Source organism: Carettochelys insculpta, chromosome 1, assembly GCF_033958435.1.
Source record: "Carettochelys insculpta isolate YL-2023 chromosome 1, ASM3395843v1, whole genome shotgun sequence".
Taxonomy (NCBI): Eukaryota; Metazoa; Chordata; order Testudines; family Carettochelyidae; genus Carettochelys; species Carettochelys insculpta.
The window spans coordinates 239,760,867-239,784,145 of NC_134137.1; the positions used below are offsets into that span (position 1 = coordinate 239,760,867).

A 23,279-nucleotide genomic window follows, 5' to 3' on the forward strand; every position below is an offset into this window, starting at 1 on the left:
CTATTTAAGTCAATGGGAGTTTTTCCATAGACCTCAATTTGGCCAGGATTTCATTCATGGTCTTAACATCAGGGCTGTGTCTACGCTGACAAAAAATTTCAAAATGGCCATGCAAATGGCCATTTCGAAGATTACTAATGAGGCACTAAAATGCATATTCAGCACCTCATTAGCATGCTGACAGCCTCAGCTCTTCAAAATTGCTGCATTTCACTCCCAGGTGGCTCGTCCAGAAGGACCCCGCCAACTTTGAAATCCCCTTATTCCTATGAGCCCCTTATTCCTATTTGCATGGCCATTTTGAAGTTTTGTGCCAGTGTAGATATAGCTCAGACGTCAATAAGTGACCACTTCTTCAATGCTTACCCACACTAATAACCCTTACGTACTTCAGCTGTCTTGTAGGAATAGTGGGCATAGGATTAGGCTCTGTATGAATAGGCTGATACATCAGACAGTGTACTTTCAAACTAAGGATATGTAGCATGAAAGCAGCACATTCAGGATTGCCTGTTCAGGAAGAAAATATGTCTCTGGCACACTAACCTGCCTTTATAGTAGCTATGCAAATGTATACTGTACGGGAGAGAACAGTTAATCACGGGTAATGACAAATACTTACCATTACTCAGCCCAATTTTCTCATGAATCACACACAGCAGTATGTAAACCCAACTCTGATGAAATGTAATGATCATTCCAAAGCACTCTTTGGAGTGACTGTAAATATAGTAGACTAGTAAGAGCTATAAGAACTCCAGAGAATGATGAGAAATTGGGAGAGGTGAAGGAGGAGGGACAACATGATGAGAATTAATTAAGTTAAAAAAATTATGCTGAGAAATATCTCACAAGCCAAAGAAAAGATAAGAGACTTAGACAGAAGAGCGTAGTACAAAAGAGGATTTTTGGAAAAATATGGCATAGTACATTAATTAAAAACAAGCTCTAATGGTGGTGAGACAAAAAAAGCAAATGCAACACTGAGGATATCACGACAGGCAGCAAATGTTCTCAGTAAAGCCTCCCAGGCATATTTTTGGCTTGATTCTTATCTGATCTACTCTAGATGTGTTCTACCCAGATGTAAGTCAACTGGCTTTATTCAAACGGTTCCTAAATTATACTTGTCAAAACAAGATGGCATGCAGGGGCTTGGACTTCTCAGAACACTGACAATTTAGCAGCTTATCCTGCTCCCCTTGATGTTAATGGCAAAACTCCACTTGAGATCAGTGACAGAGGGTCAAGCAGTGTGGATCCGATGTCCATATTTGGATTTAATATCTAAATATTAGGGGTAATTGCTAATAGACAGGAAAAGCATTTTGACTTTACTGATCCAAATAAAAAACTATGTGACTACAGTATTTGTTTTGATAGTATATAGACTAGCATGGCTATTTCTCTGTTACTACTCTGGCTTTCAGTCTTGGGAAATGCTATAACATGTGAGATCTCACAAAGCTGACATTTATTAAGGACAACTGTGGTGCATATGGTTTTAAAAATTGTGTTTGGGATTGTTTAGTTTAAAAACCCACATCTTTTCTGAATGCTTACAGATTCCAAGTATCTGCCTGCAATCCATCATTTGTGAGTGTCAAAATGATCCTGCTGCCATTTGTCAAGAACATGGAAGTTATCTGAGTTAGTTATGAATGTTATGCGTACTTCTGTGAGTTTGGTTGGCCATGGGTTCCTTCCTACAGGGAAACTAAGAGTTAGGCATATATACAGGCCAACCAAACTCAAAGAAGTACACATACATCATAACATCAAGGCTATCATTTGAACAATTTCACAGACTCATATCCTTAAAGGTATTTAAATATTTAATTCCCAGTGGGAATTGACACTTTTATTGTTATTCAATTATTGTCATTATTGCTGGGGTTGGTCCTGCTTAGATCAGATGTTGGAGCAGATGACCTCCTGAGGTCTCTTCTAAGTTGAATCTTCTATAATTCTATCAATGACTGGGGCCATCTACAGCCATTGACTTTGGTTCTTGAAATGGGGAATTGATTTTAAAGTGTCAATTCCCACTTGGAATTCCATACCTTTAAGGATCTGAGTCTGTCAAATCGTTCAAATGACAGTCCTGATGCACAGAGGGCGTTATGTTTTAGTCTGCCAGAGAAGCCTACAACCCCATCCCCAGGAGAGGGAGGTATCTAAGGTTACATCTACAGTAGAGACCTTACAGCAGAACAGCTCTACCGCCGTAGCTGTATCGCTGTAAATTCTCTGTGCAGTCACTCTATGCTAGTGATACCGGAACCATTTTTAAGGTAAGGGTGCTGAGCAGCACCTTCACACCTTACTCCTCCAGGCCCCTCTCTGCCTCAGGCTGGGGTCACAGCCGATGGGGAAAAGACTGCAGCACTCCAGGCACAGGGACAACTGTCGGGACACCATGATGTCCAGTGGAGCCGTCGTGTCTGGCAGCTGGGACCTTGGGGGTCAGTGGAGCCCCTGGCAGTCAATCCTATAGGAATAACAGTGGAGCCTGCGGGGATGGTGGGCAGCAACTCTGACATGCAGAGGGGATGGAGCTGGTGACCAAGATCCTGGGCAGCAGCTGAGATCCTGGTAAGAGGTGCAAAATCTGGGGGGTGCTACAGCATCTCTCCCCTTCCAACTTCCCAAGTGTATGTTCTATGCCAACAGGGGAAAGTTCTCTCTTTGGAATAATTAAACCATCCCCACTGAGCAATGGTAGCTATGTCAGAGACCCATGTACATTGGTGGGAGGTGTGTGGCTTTCTTCACATATCTGGCTAATAACAGTGCCAGTGTAGACAGAGCCCAAGCATGAAAAGAGACGCTAAGATTTAGCTAAGACAACTGTGCATGAAGAAATTCATTGTTTCAATCCCTTTCTCTCTGATCATCAAGTTCCTCTGAATGGCTACACAATAGTTTGTCTTGAAGTATTACAGTATTTTCAAACTGATCATGACTCCAGAAGGGAAGGTAATAGCAGGGGCCTGCTGAGGGAAGAAGATTGGTAAATAGGGATGAATTAACCTGAAGACCTAGTCTAAGAGTGGGGAGAATTGCAGGATTCTGCCCTGAGGGAAGACCAACAAAGGGCCAGTCATTTGAACAGGATCCTATGGGGAGACGGGGTCAAACCACAAAGAAACAATTCACCGTGAACACTTACAAACTTACTGAAATGAAAGAACGTAATTATTCAAGTAAGGTTAATCTCTTTCACCTCAGGAGGACAAGCTGACTAAATACGGATTACTTATATGTGGGATTATTTGTATAATACAGCCTAGTAACAGTTTATATGAGTTTGCTGCTTGGCACATAGTTCTCCCCCTACACAACCTACAAATATTCACACTGGAATTCAGATTCTAAGCTCTTTGGGTTCAGGGCCATCTTTGTGTTCTGTGTTTGTACAGCTCCTAGTACTACAGGATCACTGCAATACAAATAAATGTATATAAATAATACTCTGTAAGAGAGAAATATTACTGTAACTGATACGCTATTAATTTGCAGCAGATTTTACACATGAATGTTGCATTTGGTAGGGATTTTGTTTTGTAGTGTTTTAACCACATCTGCTGTTACTTGTGCATAGTTTTATTAAATTGTGACAACAAAAAGTGTTTTATAAAAGAAATAAATATGAAAAAATAATGGGTCCCATTGTGGCTTTGCCACAAGCCTCATTATATGGGTCAACATGTAGCTGCCCTGCCCCTGGAGCAGACCAGAAAGCAAGGAACCACTCTAAGGCTCCAAATTTCTCCATATTTGGGTATATACCTGGTGCGGTGTACTTCCTCCAAGGTTCCAACGCAGAATGGGTGGCAGATTCATACACTCCTTGCCCCTCCCTCCCATGCATGTGGGCAGCTGGCATATCATTGTAAGGGGGCACCTTCTGTCCCCAGTTTGCCCTGTGCAGACATTCAGGATGGACCAGAATCTGACCTTAAAAAAACAGAGCTGGCAGCCTTCTGTTCTATGTCTGTTGCCCTGAACATGGCGTGTATAGTGACAAAGAAGGTTTCTGAGCCTAGGCTGTTTCAGAGGAGAAATCATCTGACCAAATGCACCAAGCTCATCACAGACAAAATTGACGAAGTCAGTTGGCTCATGGCTTGTGAACCTTCCTTTCTATGGGGTTATTAAAACTTTCCAGTGATAAATGGAATCTGAAATTCATGAAGATAGGGGTTGCGACTCATGTCTGTGCCAAGAGACAGTGAAAAGTGTGCAACAATGTCCTGGCAGCTGCAGAGAAGACAGCTGCCAAGAAGGAGGGAGCTGCACATTGTTCTGTGACTGAAAGCGTTTTCAAAACGGAAAAAGAAAAAAGTAGACTGCTATGTCCTGTCTGAGTGTTTGTCCCTCAATTTGAGCTCAACAGAACAGAGGTTGAAAAGCCCAAAGTAAAGTGATGACTATATGATGACAGGCTGAAGGCTGTGATGACTTAGCCAACACAAGAAATGGTGGTGGTAACATGCCTTTTTCCTGCTATTATAGGTTGAGGGCCATGAACCCTCACTGAAAATAAAGAGACTTGTGGGGGCAAAATGTCTGGCAGGTGGCCTGATCCAAAACCCCATTGCTGTCAGATTGGATGCTACTTGCCTTCAGTGTTGGTTGGTAGATCAGACTCCAAGATCCTCACAGGACTGGACACTAACACATGACATAAGAGAGACACCTATGCCTCCCAGAGCTCACTGACTCACTCCATCAGTGTGTCCCCTACCCATGGCCCCTACCCAGGCCCACTGAAGTGGCTACTGGCACAAGCACCATGCAGTCCCTGGCCTCAGCTGAGCACAAGGGCTGCCACTGTAACCACCAGAGCAAGAGAGGCAGGTACAGATCGGGGAAGACAATTTTCTTTACCTCAGAATTCCCAGTCACAATCTTGATCTTAAGCACAATAGAGTCAAACTGAGGAACTCACATTTTCAGTGCGCCATCCAGTCAAGCAGTGTTGTCACACTGCATGGTTCAGGATATTTAAGAAGAAGAAGGCGGGAAGAAAAATAAAACTGTTGTCCCTAGCCTAAACCACTTAGGAGCAAGCCAGTCCTTGAGGAGAGATACTTAATTGGTTGGACCACTGGTCTAATCCCACCTCTGATCAGCCAACGACACCAGCCTTCACTATCCACTCCTTAAACTTTCAAACATGCACCTCTGTGGTTTCTCCCATGTTGCCCCTTACACCTGGGAGGATCTCTTCATAAACATACAGAGTTACCTCATTTTCCTTCTTCAAGCTCCTCCTTTATCATGATGCCTGTAAAAACCACAACAATATGTAGGCTGCTGCTATGCTGAGACCACTGCCTGTTGTGCCTGACCAATATTGTCTCATTGCTTCCTTGTGGTCCCACCTGTATCCACCTGTCGTCTCTGGTCTTATGCTCACATTGTGTGTTTTTTGGGGCAGTGGTTGGAGCAAGAGGAGAAACAGTCTGAATTTTGTTATGTAACATCTCCATCGTGACATAATTTACACCTGGTTCACATATAAACCAGAACCGTTTACACACATCCCATGTAAATGGGCATAGATTGGTTGGGGGTACAGGGTGAGAGTGAAAGCAGCTGATCATGATTCATGTGTACTATGTAAAAGGGTACTGAGTGGTAAGCCCATCTTGTGCAGTAAAGTGTGCTTTACACCTACCAAAGCTGTGGTCATTCGTAAAGGAAGTGTTTTGTTCATATACACACATATAGCTAGTACATCTACGCCCATTAGCCACCCACACTAGAACGCTTGACTGAGAAACTCACCCTGCTCTTGATGAAAGAAACAATTTGAAGAATTTCATGTACTGCATTGCACTGGCTTGAACTGAGACATTGTGCCTTGCACTTAGGAAGCAGTCTTAAAGGCTGGTTGAATGGCTGCTGACCAACTACTGACCTCCCATGCAAGAGTCAGAAAGCAGCATTATTGAAACTGATTTTATAACCTCCGAAACTATCCCACAATGCCCCTCAATGTGTCCTTTCTGCTCATCACTTCACCTCCACTGCTCTCCAGGGCTGCATCTACACTAGCAAGTTCTTTCAAAACATTTTATGAAAGAAGGGGGCTGTTTGGAAAGATCCCATGGAGCATCTATACACAAAAAAGTGTTCTTCCAAATGTAAATTGAACTAATATGCTGCTCCTTTCAAAATCATTCTTCCTTTCCTGTTTCAGGAAGAGCATCCCCTTTCAAAAGCTTTCTTCAAAAGAAAATGTGTGTAGATGCTCTGCAGGCCCTTTTTTCCAAAAGGGCAGTCCTCATGGGGCCTGTTTTTTCAATCCCTGGCCTGTTCTTTTGAAAGAGCAGGAGTTGTGTGGACACTCTCATCTGAAAGAGCAGATTGCTCTTTTGATCTGCTTTTTTGTGTGTGGATGCTCTCTTTCAAAAGAAGTTCTGTCAGAAGAGATGTTCCAGAAGATCTCTCTGTAGTGTAGACATAGCCCACATGAGCAAGTGAGTAGGTGACAGGAAGCAGTGGTCATTGGTGTGGGAATTTTGAATCCATTTTCTTTCCTTTCTGGCCAGCATGGTGAGCAGATGTCAGGTGCACAGCTCTACAGCATACCTAGCAGCCATGACTTCCCAAGCTTGCAAAAGAGCCCCAGCATGGCACCATCAGGTGATCCTGGACCTCACGCAGTGTCGGGGGAAGAAGCTATCTTCCTGCAGCTCAAAGCTAGCAAAAGAAATGCTGACATTTATGCAAAGATATCATAAGGCATGATTCATGAAGGGTACGCCCAGGATGTTCAGCAGTGCCTCATTAAAATCTAGTAGCTGAGGCAAAACTACCAAAAGTGTAAAGAATCTAATGGTCAGTCTGGGAAATTTATCTAGAAATTTTGCTATTATGATGGGGTTCGTGCTATTCAAATGACAGACAAAACCTCTTCCCTGGAAGACACCTGGATTCCTCAGCAAGTGTTTCTCGGTGGATGATGAAGCAGAGTCTGAGCTGTTGGATAAGGAAGAGCTGGATGACAGCTGGGTCCACTACAGTGCAGAAGCAGATCCTGCAAGCCAGGAGCTGTTTCTTTACTTGCAGCCCATCACCTTACTTTAGGAGGAGGCTTTGGGGCCAAATGGAGATGCTGGAGAGGGCACTTCTGGGGAGTATGCTTTTTTTCTATTGATAATAGTATGGTGCAATGATCGGGGGTGGTGTCAATATCTGTTTCCCTTAGAACAGCTTCTTAATATTTCTGGTGATGGGGCACTGACCCTGTTTGGACAGCTCACTGAAGTTCTTAGACAGGCACATTTGGATTCTCCTCATGAGATTTCTGGGGAGACCTAACTTGTTCTTGCTTCCACAGTAAGACACCTTACCACACCAAACCACCAGCAAGTAACCATGACCCCACAGAGCCCTCCAGCATTGTACCCGGACAGAATGAGCAATCTTTCTTTATCCCTTTTCCTTATTCTGAGGAGGCTGGTGTCTCCTTTGGCAAGCTAGAATGCATGGGAAGTTTCGTGAGTCACTAATGATTTTTTGCCTGGGACCCGCCCAGCACAAAGCAAAACTCATACAGCCTAATGTCTTTTAAATTGTGGCATGGAAAGCCCTCCCTCACCCCCACCTCCTCATGCGTCAGTGGGAGATCAATCCTGGCCCTGGTTCATGTGTACGCCTGCAGTGTTGTTTAATTATTTTTTTAACTCCTGGATCCTGCTTTTAAATTAAGGCACCGCTTTAAAAAGCCCACATGACAAGCCTCCCCTTCCCCCAGGAAAGACAGCCAGTTAGACACACAGAAGCCCCCTTCTCCTCTGTGGGCTGGCAGGTGATCAGACATGTGGCAGCCATTCCCTCCCCAACTTGGGCCAGCAGGCCAACTGGACCCTGCCCCATTTCACATGCCTGCCTATAGTGACTTTCAACGATTTTTTAAATCCTGGCACAGCCTGATTTAAAACCCCCACTGCTCAGTGGCATGCACCATCCAAATGGTGGAAGGGGCACATCTACATTATTTTCCCCATGAACCAAACAGAGCTTACCATTGTGTTCACGGTAAACATCAGCTGCAGGAGAGCTTAAACCATTCTGCTTGGAATCATGATTCTTCAGCCTCAAGAGTGCATAGAGTGACACTGCAATTGCAATATATTCTTCCATAGAGACAGATAGCCATTCATTCTGTCAGTATGCTCATTGTTCCAAGTAAAGATAAAAATGTTGCTATTGACAATGCCCTGTTGTCATGATCATGAGGGTTAGCCAGCAGCCTGGGAGTAAAAGGGTTAACCTCCTTAGCCAGGTGGGGTTGGCCTACAGGAATGTAAGTAAGAATTTCAAACTGGGACAAAGAAATTTTTCGGCTCCTCCCTTTTCTGTCCTCTGTTCTTTCTCCTTCTTTCCAGCCATGAGGGAGACAGACACAGAATATCTCCCTCCAAGAACAGGCCCTCCAATCTTCTTTAAGTAGGGTAAAGTTTAGATAAATCCATTAGGCGTTATTGTTTTATGGTTTGGGAAGTGGGATCTGATGTCTGTGCACTTTTTAGAAATGTTCTTTTACTCTCCTTGTAACTAAGTTCTAGGCCCATGGTGGAGACTCCCCATGTGCTTTACTTTGTGACTCTTCCATCTAGTCGTGAGGCTTGCAACACGAATATTGTTGTAATAATAAAAGTTCGCTCTTTTTCTTTTTATTAACCTGGTATTGGTTAATGTTTGTGTCCTGGTTTTTCACTTTTTGGGCTGAGATTTCCCAAGCAGTCTCTCCCCAGTTTCCTTATTATTACTTAGGCAGTGGCAGCAAATTTTATCCCCAAAATCTAAGGGTTTTTTAGGATTTTGGGCAGGAAGTTTATACCAAAACCTGGCCCCTACTTCTGCATTTGTCTTGCTGGAGTGGGGAAGGAGCCATGACACCTGTTTTTTGGGTATTTTCTTTTTTTTTGTTTTTTCAATGCAGGAAATGACCTTGCAAACAAGAGCCAGAGGAATAGAGGTCTCAGTCCCTTGAAATGAGCTTGCCACAAATGCAGAGGAGGAAGAAGTCATACCAAGAAATGATGGTGGATTATTTAGAAGTGGCAGGAAAGAAAAAAGAGGAGCTAAGAGTGGCGGAAAACCATGGTGGACAATCAAGCTAAAAGGCACGCTTCAGTTGATGAATAGGCAAATGGAGATCAGGGAAGCAATGCTTCAAAAATCTAACTCTACAAACTCTACACACCCTATCCAATACATGCCCCATTACATGCCACCCTATCCATATTCATGCCCCTCACCTGGGTGAGGCTCTATATCCCCCAGCCACTCCAAGCACCCCCATTATATGTCACCCTTTCCCCATTCATTCTCCTCCCATGGTCAGGGCTCTGTACCCTCTGTCCAATCTACGCCCCCCCCTTGCATACCTCCTCCCTCTACATATTTCACCCCCTCCTCTTCCTGGGGACCCAGAATGGGGGTGGTTGGTGGTGGAAAGTCATGGAGATCCTTGCTCTCTACCCACAGGGAATCACCCACAAGCAGAAGGCTAATATACAAATCATGAGTGTATTATCCTTTTGTTTTCCCTATACCCACTGTTCTGCCATTAGGGACCTCCTATATAAAAACATTGTAGGTTGGAAAAAGAAAGTTTTGTTTGGTAGCTAAAATGTTTTGGGGTCCATGCTTTGGAGTGGAGTGTGGTTGTTAGGGCTGTCGTGCAGTTGGAGGCAATTTCATAAATGGCAAGGAAACAGCATGGGTGTGTGTGTGGAGGGCGGAAATTCTAGTTAACACCCTTCATGCTCATTCATAAACTTGGTTTTCAAGGCATCCCTGATTTTTATTGCCTCTCTCTGTACTTTCCTGTTTTCCCTTGTGTTTGGTTGCTGAAATTTTCTGTCCAGGAGATCTGTCACTTTTCCCTATGCTGGCATGAAATTCTCCCCTCTTGCCTCACAAATATCATGAAGAATACAGCAGGCCCCAAGGACAAAGGTAATGTTTTCTTCACTGAGATCTAAGTGGGTCAGAAGGCACCTGAACCTGGCTTTCATACAGCCAAAGGCACATTCTACCACCATTCTGCACCCACACAGCTGTAGTTGAACAGCTCCTTACTGGAATCCAGACTGCCTGTGTACGGCTTCATGAGCTAAGGGAACAAAGGGCAAACAGGGTCACCAAGAATCACTCTGGGCATTTCCATGCACTCAATTTTGATTTTCTGGTCTGGGAAGAAAGTTCAATTCTGGAGCCTCCCAAACAGTCCAGAATTCTTAAAGATTCATACATCACGCACCCTTCCCAACCATTCCATGCTGATGTCAGTGAAACAACCTTTGTGATCCACCAACATCTGCAACACCACACTCTAAGGCCTGGTAGTCCAGTGCTAGGATGAGGATGTGCGTTCCATCTATGGCCCCACTTCAGTTAGGGAACCCCATGGAAGTAAATCCATACTCTATGTCCTGAACATTCCCCAGAGTCACTGTCTTTTGCAAGAGAAACTTAGTGATTGCCTTGGCTACCATGCTGAAAACAGCCCTCACTGTAGATTTGCCCACTCCAATATGATTTCCCACTGACCAATAGCTCTCTGGTATTGCAAACTTCCCCAGAGGAATTGCCACATGATGCTCAACTGTCAAAGGAAGTCTCATTCTGGTGTCTCTTCAGGGTGGGAGATAGCACTTCACAAAGTTCCATGAAAGTGGCCTTATGTATGCAGATGTTTTGCAGTCACTGCTGATTGTCCCATGACTGCAAAATGATGTGGGTCCACAACTCTGAGCTGGTTTTGCAGTTCCAGAACCTGCGCTCTATGCTGTGCAGTGACTCCAGTGCTGCTGACATCTTTGCGGTGCTATTCTCCACATCTTGATGTCGGTCAGTACCCCACATCAATCCACTGATACTCCATGCACATTACATTCAGAATATACTGCATCAGAGTGTGAGAAGTCATCACAAAGCACTGCACCAAATATTGGAGCATCTCTAGATCTATGTTATTCTTTGTAATGGTGGGTGGTAGTCAACGTAAAAGTGCTGTGAAGATTCCCTTGTCCATTTCTTTTCAGCAGGGAGTGAAAAGTGAGTGAAATGCATTCTGGGATGATGACATCAAAAACCCAGAAACATTTGTGGTGCTTTTCCTAAAAGACACTAGCACATAATCTCTAAATTCAATGGGCCTGCAGGAACTGTGGGATAGGCACCCACAATGCATTGCTGCCAAAGTTGAACTTGGGCAATCTCATTCAGAGACACTAAGGGCTTGTCTACACTACTACCGTCCTTCGAAGGAAGGATGGTAATTAGTGTGTTGGGAGTTTACTAATGAAGTGCTGTCATGCGTTAAGCAAATTGCCCCCCGCAACAACTTTGAAGTTTTAAACTTCAAAGTACCGGCATGCATAATTGCGGCTTACCTATGGATACTTAAAAGTGCCAGGGCAACTTCAAAGTCCCCTTACTCAAGGAGCTGATACAGGAGATATCTGAGCCTTTATCTATTATCTTTGGAAAATCACGGGAGACAGGAAAGATTCCAGAAGACTGGAAAAGGGCAAATATAGTGCCCATCTATAAAAAGGGGAATAAGAATAACCCAAGAAACTACAGCCCAGTCAGCTTAACTTCTGTGCCAGGAAAGATAATGGAACAGGTAATTAAAGAAATCATCTGCATGCACTTGGAAGGTAGAAAGGTGATAGGGAACAGCCAGCATGGATATGTAAAGAACAAATCATGTCAAACCAATCTGATAGCCTTCTTTGATAGGATAATGAGCCTTGTGAATAGGGGAGAAGTGGTAGATGCGGTATACCTCTACTTCAGTAAGGCATTTGATACAGTCTTGCATGACATTCTTATAAAAAAAAACTAGGCAAATACAACTTAGATGAGGATACTATAAGGTGGGTGCATAACTGGCTGGATAACCATTCTCAGAGAGTAGTTCTTAATGGTTCTCAATCCTGCAGGAAAAGTATAACAAGTGGGGTTCCGCGGGGGTCTGTTTTAGGACTGGTTCTGTTCAATATCTTCATCAACAATTTAGATATTGGCATAGAAAGTACGCTTTTTATGTTTGCAGATGATACCAAGCTGGGAGGCGTTGCAACTGCTCTAGAGGATAGGGTCATAATTCAAAATGATTTGGATAAATTGGAGAAATGGTCTGAGGTAAACAGGACAAAGTTGAATAAGGAAAAATGCAAAGTGCTCCACTTAGGAAGGAACAATCAGTTTCACACATACAGAATGGGGAGAGACTATCTAGGAATGACTACAGCAGAAAGGGATCTAGAGGTTATAGTGGACCACAAGCTAAATATGAGTCAACAGTGTGATGCTGTTGCAAAAAAAGCAAACAATTCTGGGATGCATTAACAGGTGTGTTGTGAACAAGACACAAAAAATCATTCATCCACTCTACTCTGCGTTGGTTAGGCCTCAGCTGGAGTATTATGTCTTGTTCTGGGCACCGCAGTCGAAGAAAGATGTGGAGAAATTAGAGAGGGTCCAGAAAAGAGTGACAAGAATGATTAAAGGGCTAGAGAATGTGACCTATGAAGAAAGGCTGAAAGAATTGAGCTTGTTTGGTATGGAAAAGAGAAGATTGAGGGGGAACAGGATAGCGGTTTTCAGGTATCTAAAAGGGTGTCATAAGGAGGAAGGAGAAAACTTGTTCTTTTTGGCCTCTGAGGATAGAACAAGAGGCAATGGACTTAAACTGCAGCAAGGGAGGTTTAGGTTGGACATTAGGAAAAAGTTCCTGTCAGGGTGGTCAAACAGTGGAATAAATTGCTGAGGGAGGTTGTGGAATCTCCATCGCTGGAGATATTTAAGAACAGGTTAGATAGATGTATATCAGGGATGATTTAGACAGTACTTGGTCCTGCCATTAGGGCAGGGGGCTGGATGGCCTCTCGAGGTCCCTTCCAGTCCTAATATTCTATGATTCTCTGATACTCCTCAACATTTAAAACTTCGAAGTTGCTGTGGGTGGGAATTTGCTTAATGAGGTGCTGCCTATGCATGGCAGCACTTCATTAGTAAACTCCCAACACCCTACTTACCATCCTTTCTTCAAAGGAAGGTGGTAGTGTAGACAAGCCCTAAGTCAACTTTGTGAGCAATTATGGACACTCAATTTCGACTTTATAAAATCTAGTGTTAAAAAGTCGACTTCAGTATATTTGACTTTATTCCCAAGTGTAGACATACCCTGAGAGGGGCAAAGTATCAACAGTCCCCACAGAAGCTGAATAGAAGATGCAGATTTTCAGCACTTCTCAAGATCAAGCCCTAAGTAAACAAAGCAAGAGAAGGAAGTGTGTACACGGTCACGGCAAATTTACTACCAAAAGTATTCTGAAAGCTGCATTCAAAATGTTTATTTGGTTCCCTCTGGATTGCCCATGTATTTGAACCAGACATCTGCGATGCAGGTCTAGTACGGATTTGGCAATAAGACAAAGAATAACGAGTCCCTGAATACCAAAGATGCATGTTGGTCACAAAGCTTTTTTTGCAAAGTTGTGCAACTTATAATGAAACCACATTTGATGAACAAGAGGGGAAAGAGGAAGACGAGGCTAATGTGGGCTACCTGGAATGTGAATAAACTATAGGGATGTGTGACATGTTCTGGAAAGAATTCTATAGCCTTTTAGGAGTAAAATTTAAAAGATGAAGAGATACTGTTTCTACTGAGTCACCTAACTGGGAAGACTATTCAGTATTTTTCATTCTCATGTCCCACTCCATTCCCTCCTCCCAGGCACACATGTACACACACACTCATGCTTGGAATGTTAGCCCTCCCAGTCATACAACTGCCTAATGAACGAAAATCACCCTCGCACAGATTGCTTAGTGCAGGCCCTATACACCACGTAAGGCCTCAAAAGGAGTCTATTCTTACTCAAAAGAAATTCTGCTTGTGGTTATACAAGAAGAAAACCTAAAGAAATGCATAGATTTCAAAGGAGTAATTTCAGATTTATAGCAGTAAATGTGAGCAGAATTTAGCACATTTTATATGGAAGTTACTCCTAGGCTGCGTCTACACGTGCACGCTACTTTGAAGTAGCGGCAGTAACTTCGAAATAGCGCCCGTCACGTCTACACGTGTTGGGCGCTATTTCGAAGTTGAAATCGACGTTAGGCGGCGAGACGTCGAAGTCGCTAACCCCATGAGCGGATGGGAATAGCGCCCTACTTCGACGTTCAACATCGAAGTAGGGACGTGTAGACGATCCGCGTCCCGCAACATCGAAATAGCGGGGTCCTCCATGGCGGCCATCAGCTGGGGGGTTGAGAGATACTCTCTCTCCAGCCCTTGCGGGGCTCTGTGGTCACCGTGGGCAGCAGCCCTTAGCCCAGGGCTTCTGGCTGCTGCTGCTGCAGCTGGGGGTCCGTGCTGCATATACAGGGTCTGCAACTAGTTGTTGGCTCTGTGGATCTTGCACTGTTTAATGAAAGTGTGTCTGGGAGGGGCCCTTTAAGGGAGCGACTTGCTGTTGAGTCCGCCCCGTGACCCTGTCTGCAGCTGTGCCTGGCTCCCTTATTTCGATGTGTGCTACTTTGGCGTGTAGACGTTCCCTCGCTGTGCCTATTTCGATGTTGGGCTGAGCAACGTCGAAGTTGAACATCGACATTGCCAGCCCTGGAGGACGTGTAGACGTTATTCATCGAAATAGCCTATTTCGAAGTTGGGTGCACGTGTAGACGTAGCCCTAGTGTTCTGCTGTTGCAATATAGATGTAAGGGTTTCCTTAAAGTATTGTTGAAATAACTATTTTATTTTCTCCTTTGAAAACATGTCAACTTCAACATGCCTGCCCAACATGGATGAACTATCCCTCACAACACTCCTATGTGATAGAAAAATGCATATTCCTATTTAACAAGCAGAGAAATGGAGGCACAAGGAAATGGAGGCACAAGGAAATGGTTTGCTGGAGAATGCTCAGTAAGTCAGCATGACAAAGTCAGAAACTTAACCCAGCTCTTTTTCCTCCAGGATGAACAATAACAATTCACTCTAGTCAACTCACCCATCTACCTGTAGGACCAAAACATCTCTCAGTCTACAAAGGCTCCTGGCTAAGAATAATTCCCTTCAGAACAATCATCCAAAGACTGGAAAGGACTTGTACTAAACTGAAAAGAGGAGGAAGAAAACATTGTGGAATCTCAAATGTGAGGTGGGAGAGGAGGAACATATTAGAAGGGCAAGGGCAAGCAGCCAATGAGTACAGTAAACAGACGGGACCCCATCCACAGTAAACATATAAAATGATTCCTGAGCAAATACACTCAGCTACTCAGTACACAGAAGGGATGGGGAGGATGTGCAAAGATTTCCTTTGTTAGTAGCTTGTTGTATCCCTGGATTCAAATACCATTGTAAATGAGGATGATTTCAATGTCGCATATAAACAAAAGTAGTTCGACTCTCTCAAAATTCAATGCAAGTTCACCAGCTTTCACATATCTTTCTATTAATCTGGTACTCCAGTGGGCTGGTAAGTACGTCCAGACCTTGAAGTCTGTCCTTAACTTGTATCTAGGTGCCCCCATGTCCAGAGGATGCCACTTGCCAACCCTGAAACACTGCAAGTGTGGTGAGTCTTTCAAAGAAGAGGATGCAGATCTGGCAGAGCCAGCTTTGTGCCTGATACAGGCCTCCTGGAACTGGTGCATTGCTGGGAGAGACTGTTCAGCTGTTTCTGAGCTGGAGAATTCACTACCTGCAGGACAACAATCAATCTAGCCTCTTTTGTTTATATGTAAAACTGGTCAAAACTTCCTTAGTTAAGGATTTGTTTGAAACCCATCATGCTTGCTGTTCCCTCCTTGTAAATTAGAACTCTGTAGTTCAACTGGAGACACTCGATAATAAGCCTAACCTGTGCTTAACGGCCATCAGCAGTGCAATAAACTTCCTCAGAAATGAGGAGGGGCTTAGGGATTTGGGCTTTATTTAGTTTGCAGAAGAGAAGAGTGAGAGGCGATTTGATAGCAGCCTTCAACTTCCTGAAGAGGGTTCTAAAGCAGATGGGGAGAAGCTATTCTTAGCAGTGATTGATGGCGGTACAAGGAGCAATGGTCTCGAGTTACAGTGGAAGAGGCCTAGGTTGGATATTTGGAGAAAACTATTTCAGCAGGAGGGTTGTGAAGCACTGGAATGAGTTACCTGGAGAGGTGGTGGAAACTCCAACCCTAGAGGTTTTTAAGTCCCAGCTTGAAGTCCTGGCTAGGATGATTTAGTTAGGGTTCATCCTGCTTCAGGCAGAAGGCTGGACTCAAAGACCTCCTGAGGTCTCTGCCAGCCCTAGGATTCTATGATTCTATAAATTAAGTCCTAAAATATAGTCATACTGCCTTATTTCCTCAGTCCCTTAATTGGGCTGCAAAAACAACTAATATTTAAAACTTGGTACAGTATTAGGTAAATAATGAAGGGGGAAAGTGTCCTGTTCACAGACCCTCCATGAAGTAATATACAGAACATGGACAAACCTTCAATAGAGCAGGAAATTACAGGGTTTCATTGTTACAAAGTAAATTAAGTATGAAATGATCCATCTATGGAAACTAAAGAAAAAGGCCGACAGTACAGCAACGTGAGCTTTACAGTTATGAGAATAATCCTTCCTTGCATCAAAAGGCATTGTGAAAAAAGTTAATTAATGTTTGTGAATTAAATTAGTTATAATGGTAAAAGATGGTCATACAACTAATAGGTGCAAAATGAACGTAGTAAACAGTGACATGGAGATGGCAAAGTGTCCACACAAAATGATAGTGACACTTTTACTTTGAGATTTTGAAAGGATTAAATCCGTGATCACATTAGATTATCATTTTGCAGAGTGGTCCATAAAACTATTGGTCCACAGAAGCTCTGTACACTTCTCAGGCTATGCAATCATGAAGGATCCATCCTTTATTTCTGTCAATATATTTTCCTAATAGCAGCAGCCATGCAATGTTTGCTCCCTCACTGTCTTCTGATGGCTGAATCATATGAGGTCACTCAGAGTGGCACCTGCACCATAACATCCAGAAATTTCCCCAGCTTTTCCTTCCTACTCTTCCTCATCTGGATGTCACAAAAGCCTCACCTCTAAATTGTTGTTGCAAACAAATCACAAACCAACATCCAGGCTGGAAGAAATGATTTCCCTGCTGAGCCCATGAAGGTTGTCTGGGGAGGGAGAAAGCGATTTAGCTGTTGGTTTCAGTAATTCTCTTTTCCCCAGAAAAGGAATCCTGATATAAGGAGTATAAGAAGTTAATTTAGATCATGGTGTGTTGCCTTCTCTTCCTACACTCAGCTGTACAATCTCCTATAATGGAGCCTTAATCTTCCTTCTTAGTATTTTACAGTGAATAAGCCTTTGCTCTGGACCGATGGACATGCCATCTAGTGCTCTTTTCTATCTACTTGCGCTCACATTTCCTGTTAGTCGCCTGTCCTAGCACACTGCCTCCTGCCTCACTGGTGTGGAACGTACCTGGGCTTTGCACACTCACTAAATGCCAGAACAGTGAAAGCTGTACTATTTAGCCTTGGATGCCTCTTTTCTGATCCCACTTGCACCCCGTCTTACACTATAAGTTACATCAGCTAGGTCCCCAGAGGCCCACATTAAACCCATGCACCGATTTCTCTCTTCATAACACTAAGAAAATCCTCACTGTGTCCTAAGTTTCATTAGTCATTTCACATTCAATCTTTGTCCTCTTCATATTGTGAATTTTGCTTCAAGTGCTAAGTTAGCTGGATGCATCACATTCTTTCATACGACATTGTAAGCAGCATTTGCTGTACTAGGCATTTATTGCCAAACAAGATACCATCTAGTGGCTAACATAAGGATTTGTAGCTCCCCAGAAGAAGCATACACAAAATTTATAAACAGGAAATATTGATGTCCAACATGATAGGGGTACTAAAAGCATTGTTGCCAAATGTTGTAATTTATCAAGTCTCATAATATATGGTATTTTTCTTAAAGTCCCAGCTCCTAGAGTCCTGTGAGAACATGAGGATACCACATTTAACTAAAATGAACAACGACGTAACTTTGTTGTTCTGGTGGTGTCAGAGAAAAGCTTAAAAAAAAAAACAACAGAAGACAAAGGAAGAGAACTTAAAGTTAGCAGACTTAATTGTTTGCTTTTTTCTTTTCTTTTCTTTTTTTTTCCCCCCAAGAAATCTAATGGGTTTTAAGCAAATCTCAAGACTTTTTAAAAAGCTGGCATTTGGTCATACTGTTTATCAGACCTGCCCAGTCCTAGCTGGTTCTTTAGATACCACAGTTCTGTGATGCAAGTAGCACATGACGACCAAATGGACTCATGCAGCAAAGCAATAACTGTTTCGTTTTAAAGATTTAAGGGCAATTTCTATGGGCCAAATGAAGACCCTCTCTTATGAAGGAGAGTGGGTTGTGGCATGTGGGAGTATAACGTTCATTAGCATCCTAGTTTATGTATGCGGACCACACACTGCACTATTCATATTCCAAAGGAGGGCAAGCCAGAGAGGAGGTCAATACAAGTAGGCAACAGCCCTGTAATTACAGTAACCTAAAATTGCTGTGGAGGGAGAAAGGGGAAGTGTTATGGTTCCATGAGGCTTACCATAGACAATAACTCTTTCAAATTTTCAGTTAGGAGTGCCCAAGGATTTTCAGGGAATTTGAAGGGTTCTTCCCATACTGCATCTCTCTCTCCAATTGGAGCAAAATTCCCCCTGACAGATCTGTTTTTCTGCAGGGTTGGCAGTGCCATGTTGGAATGTGCTGTAAGGGTAAAGTCCCTCCAGAGCTGCAAGGCATCTCACCCGTCTGACACCCCACTCCTTTGAGTTCTGGTGCCTCTTTAACATTACTCCCAAAGATTCCCAAGGGCATAAATTCATGGAGGTTAAGGATGGGAGTTTTAAAAATACAAGCCTCATTGACTTTCAAAGGACTTGAGATGCTAAGTCACTTAGAGCCGCAAAGGTATTTAGGTATTGAAATCAAAGGGAGTTCGGTACTTAAATCCTTCTGAGGGTCTGAGCTTGGTTACTTGTGAAAAATCACATCTAAGGAGTACAAACTGCTGATGGTACTGAGGGCATCTTCTGCAGAGGAAAAATGCCTGTCAGCAAGCAGAGATTTTTATCTCTCTCACCACTGAAAACAAAGGCCAATAGCTTTCAGATTCCATCTGGCCTGTAGGATGATCCCCCAAAAAATAATGCTGGGTTTCTGCAAAGAAAAATAACCACTTCTCAGAGAACAGGTAGAGAATATCAGGTCAGAAATAAACAACTGTACCTAAAAGTTTGCACTCTAGAGCCAAGAGCCTTTGTCCAAATGATACATGAAGTCAAATGCTGCATGTATTTATACACCATGTGCAAACCACTTTGAGTAATAGTAAAGCATTGCAAAATTTATCTCCATGGCTCTAGAGGGGAGAGCTCCGCCTTGGGAAAAAGATGGGAGAAGGGGAGAAAGAAGAGATTATTGATGATTAACCCCCATTGAGATTCTGCCCCCACACTGTTTTCATCACAGATATTACCTTATGAGGTCTATAGGCTGATACTTGTAAAACACTCCATATCTTGCCCATTCTCGATACAACAACTAAATGAAAAGAAACACAGAAAATTAACTTAAAACAACTGTTCACAATTGAGCTACAGCATTTTAAATGTGAGCTTTTGTACCTTCCAGATCAGTATTATGCTGCTACAGTTTGTATGCCATAACATTTTACATCAGGATCTCATTATCAATTAGTGTTTCTGGATTTCAGGCAACAGAAAAGCATCTCAAAGTGCTACACAATGGTTTTAATTCAGTGGTTCACAGGTTTGACCAAAATTCATATAAGTGATTAAAAACAGGAATAAAGAAAGAATCGGAAATTTAAAAATAGGGGATGGCTCTACCTCCCACTGAAGTCAAATAAATTGGATTGGGCCCTAATTTACTTATTGTTGTCAGTGGGATTTTTAAAAGCACTCAGCATATTCATCTTGGTCCCAGTAAAATAAATTACACTCCCTTGCCTCCCACACTTAACTTAAATATGAGTAGAGTTTAGCCCCACTTTGACTTCTTTCAAAAATGCCATATGACCTGTTTCTTGTGGAAAAAAAATGGAGAATGTTATTGTAATGCTCACACTATGGAATTTGATGGATTTTGAACTGAACTTTCTGCATGGCAGCCCCCTAGCGTGGATGCAGTACTAGGCTCAGAAGCTGTCTCTGAGGCTACACAGAAGGGCTACAGTTACACTACAGCACACTGTCAACAGAAGTCACTGTTGGGAGAGGTTTCCTGACAAAACTTCTGTTGACAGAGTGTAGCCACACACAAAAGCCAATCAGAATAGTTCTCAGCTATCTTGACAAAGCAGCTGGACTGCTTGGCTACTCTCTCAACAAAACAGGCACCCGGAAGCACAGCAGACAGGGCTGCCCATTGTTGTGGATGCCCTGTCTGTTGAGATAAGTTCCCCCCGAGCATCCACACAGCTTTTTTATCTACAGAATCTGTAAAGAGCAGCGTTATGCCTCAAAGCTTTGAGGAAAAACACTGCCAGCAAAAGTGCTGTGTTTTGTCCAGATACTTCTGACAAATCCCATTTTGTGTGTGGACGCTTCATGAGTTTTGTTGACAAAACTGGGGTTTTGCTGGCAAAACTCATTAGGGTGACCATAGCCAGGGTGTCCATTGAGGGTAAGCCATTTCACAGGTTCCAAATACTCACCATCTGAAAGCTGAAAGCAAATCAGAACTCCAAGATTAAAAAGCTATAAATAAGGTACAGGTTGAACCTCTCTAGTCTGGCACCCTCGTGACCTGATGGGTGCCAAATGATAGCATTTACTTGACCACAGGAAGTCAATATTGTCTAGCAGCATTACCGATACGTCCAGTGCTTACTGGGCTCTTAGAAGACATTTAGGGGTACATTACACCTAAATAAGAGCACAGAACACTGAGCTCCAGGACTTGTGGCTGGAAACAAACTTTATAGGACCATGGGAAACTTGGCCACATACATGATAAGTGATTATCCAGTTAACTAAAATCATGGTAGATTTCGGATGTTGCCAGACCAGAGTTTTCCAGACTAGAGACGCTCAACCTATAGGCCGTGTCTACACTAGCCCCAAACTTCAAAATGGCCATGCAAATGGCCATTTCGAAGTTTACTAATGAAGCGCTGAAATACATATTCAGCACCTCATTAGCATGCGGGCGGCCACGGCACTTCGAAATTGACGCGGCTCGCTGCCGCATGGCTCATCCAGACGGGGCTCCTTTTCGAAAGGACCCTGCCTACTTCGAAGTCCCCTTATTTTTATGAGCAGATGGGAATAAGGGGACTTCGAAGTACGTGGGGTCCTTTCGAAAAGGAGCCCCGTCTGAACAAGCTGCGCGGCGGCGAGCCGCATCAATTTCGAAGTGCCGCGGCCGCCCACATGCTAATGAGGCGCTGAATATGTATTTCAGTGCTTCATTAGTAAACTTCGAAATGGCCATGCTATTGGGGCTAGTGTAGACATAGCCATAGTGGGAGACGGCCCTCTGATCTATCAAATGATTAATGATGCACCAAGAGAGGTGGCTTAGAACCTGCACCAATTTGGATTTGGGGATGCAGATGTCTGCTTTTGCTTGAAACTGAGAAGAGAGTTGCCCATTGGCTTGGGCATTATAATTGCTGTTGTCTTGGAGGAACTTTCTAATTTTGCTGAGGAAAGTCTGAGAGTTGGATGGACATTCTCCTAAGCAACATTCTCCTCATGTCTGGAGAATCCAGGGGACATATACCTGCATTTGAGACCACACGCTAGAAACTGAGAAAATGTCTTCATAAAAAGCCCAGAGAAGAATGTATCTGTACACGTCTCATGGAAATATTTCAATGAAATGCATTTAAGCTTAACAGAATTGGTTTGAACTCTAATTTCTTTTAAATAATTTCAACAGATAATATCACCGTTTAATTTTAAGCACTTTTTATTTTTATCTATTTAAATTTTCACTGTTGGGTAAATAATGACATGTTAGGCTATAATAACAATAGACATTGAAATTCAAAAACCATTAAAACACACTGTCAATATCACGTTAAAATATCCAGAGTAAATATCCTTAAATCGAGAACTAGTAAGTTCTCAAGCATCATTTTGCTTAGTGTGCCTGTCAATTTCATTTATTATCAAAGGAAATATTTTCCATTGATTTACATATGTCTGGTGAAATTGACATTTAACAACATTCAGTTACAAAAAAAATCTTATAATTCCAAGACTAAACATATTAGGATATGGAGTATATGTAACAGCTGTAAAGTGTGGAAATCTGGATTAAAAACATCTACATACTTATTAGCTTTGGTTTAAAAGTTTTTTGGAAGCATTCCAAATATTTTCAATGTTTATGTGTATTAAATATCTGTTTTGTTTATTAAGCAATTGCTTCATATTTTGAAGCCGGCAACTGCTATTAACAGGTCATTCGGAGCATTTTTGTATATCATACCTCTGAGGTTTAACTATGCCTAACACCCTGCTGGCCTTCGCTTCAGCAGAGATTTAAGCTGAAGTGCAGGGAAGAGGGAGAGTAATAGTTATACATACTACTTCTCCCCACCCCACTCGTTGTCCATTATGTTATGTCATACTTTGTTTACTACTCCAGGGGTAGGCAAGAAGCATCCCATGGGCCAGATGCAAGTTGCCAGGGTTAGCCCCTGGCAGGCTGCTAGACGCTTTATTTACTTGCGCATCCACAGGTACAGCTGCTTGTGGGTAAATCCCCTGGCTTGAAGTGGTTTCCATCACACATGTGGTTTGCAGTTTGGTTGGATGGCTCCCAACACCCCCCACTATGCAAACGGTTCCAAGGACTCTGCTTAAAATGTCTCTCTTTGTAGCTAAATAAATGTATTATATTCTTTAAGCACAACTAATTCAGATTTGGGAGTTATTTGTATAAACTCCATTTAAGGTAGGAAGCTATTATGTCTCGATCTCCTTAGAAAAGCAACAGACCTAATATATTTGGACGGTCACAGAGATAGCTGGGCACTGTAGAACACACTTTTTTGAGAAAAATCCAGGACTTGTACATGTGTGGGGTCACCAAGACTGCATTGTTTTTATCCAATATATCATCCAAAAGACTGTGGTTAATTTAGGTAATTTTTTAATGGCAGAAATAAAAGGGGTCCAGGGGCAACACAGT

The 23,279-nt window shown here is 42.9% G+C and overlaps 1 protein-coding gene across 1 annotated transcript in view; it reads right to left on the minus strand.

Annotated features, from left to right (window-relative positions):
- Positions 1-23,279, minus strand: part of ANO2 (anoctamin 2) — a 281,244-nt gene that overhangs the window by 177,412 nt on the left and 80,553 nt on the right. Inside the window, exon 9 of the mRNA XM_074983665.1 lies at positions 19,591-19,655. Within this exon, the coding sequence (XP_074839766.1) occupies positions 19,591-19,655 (65 nt within the window). The remainder of the gene's footprint in view (positions 1-19,590; positions 19,656-23,279) is intronic.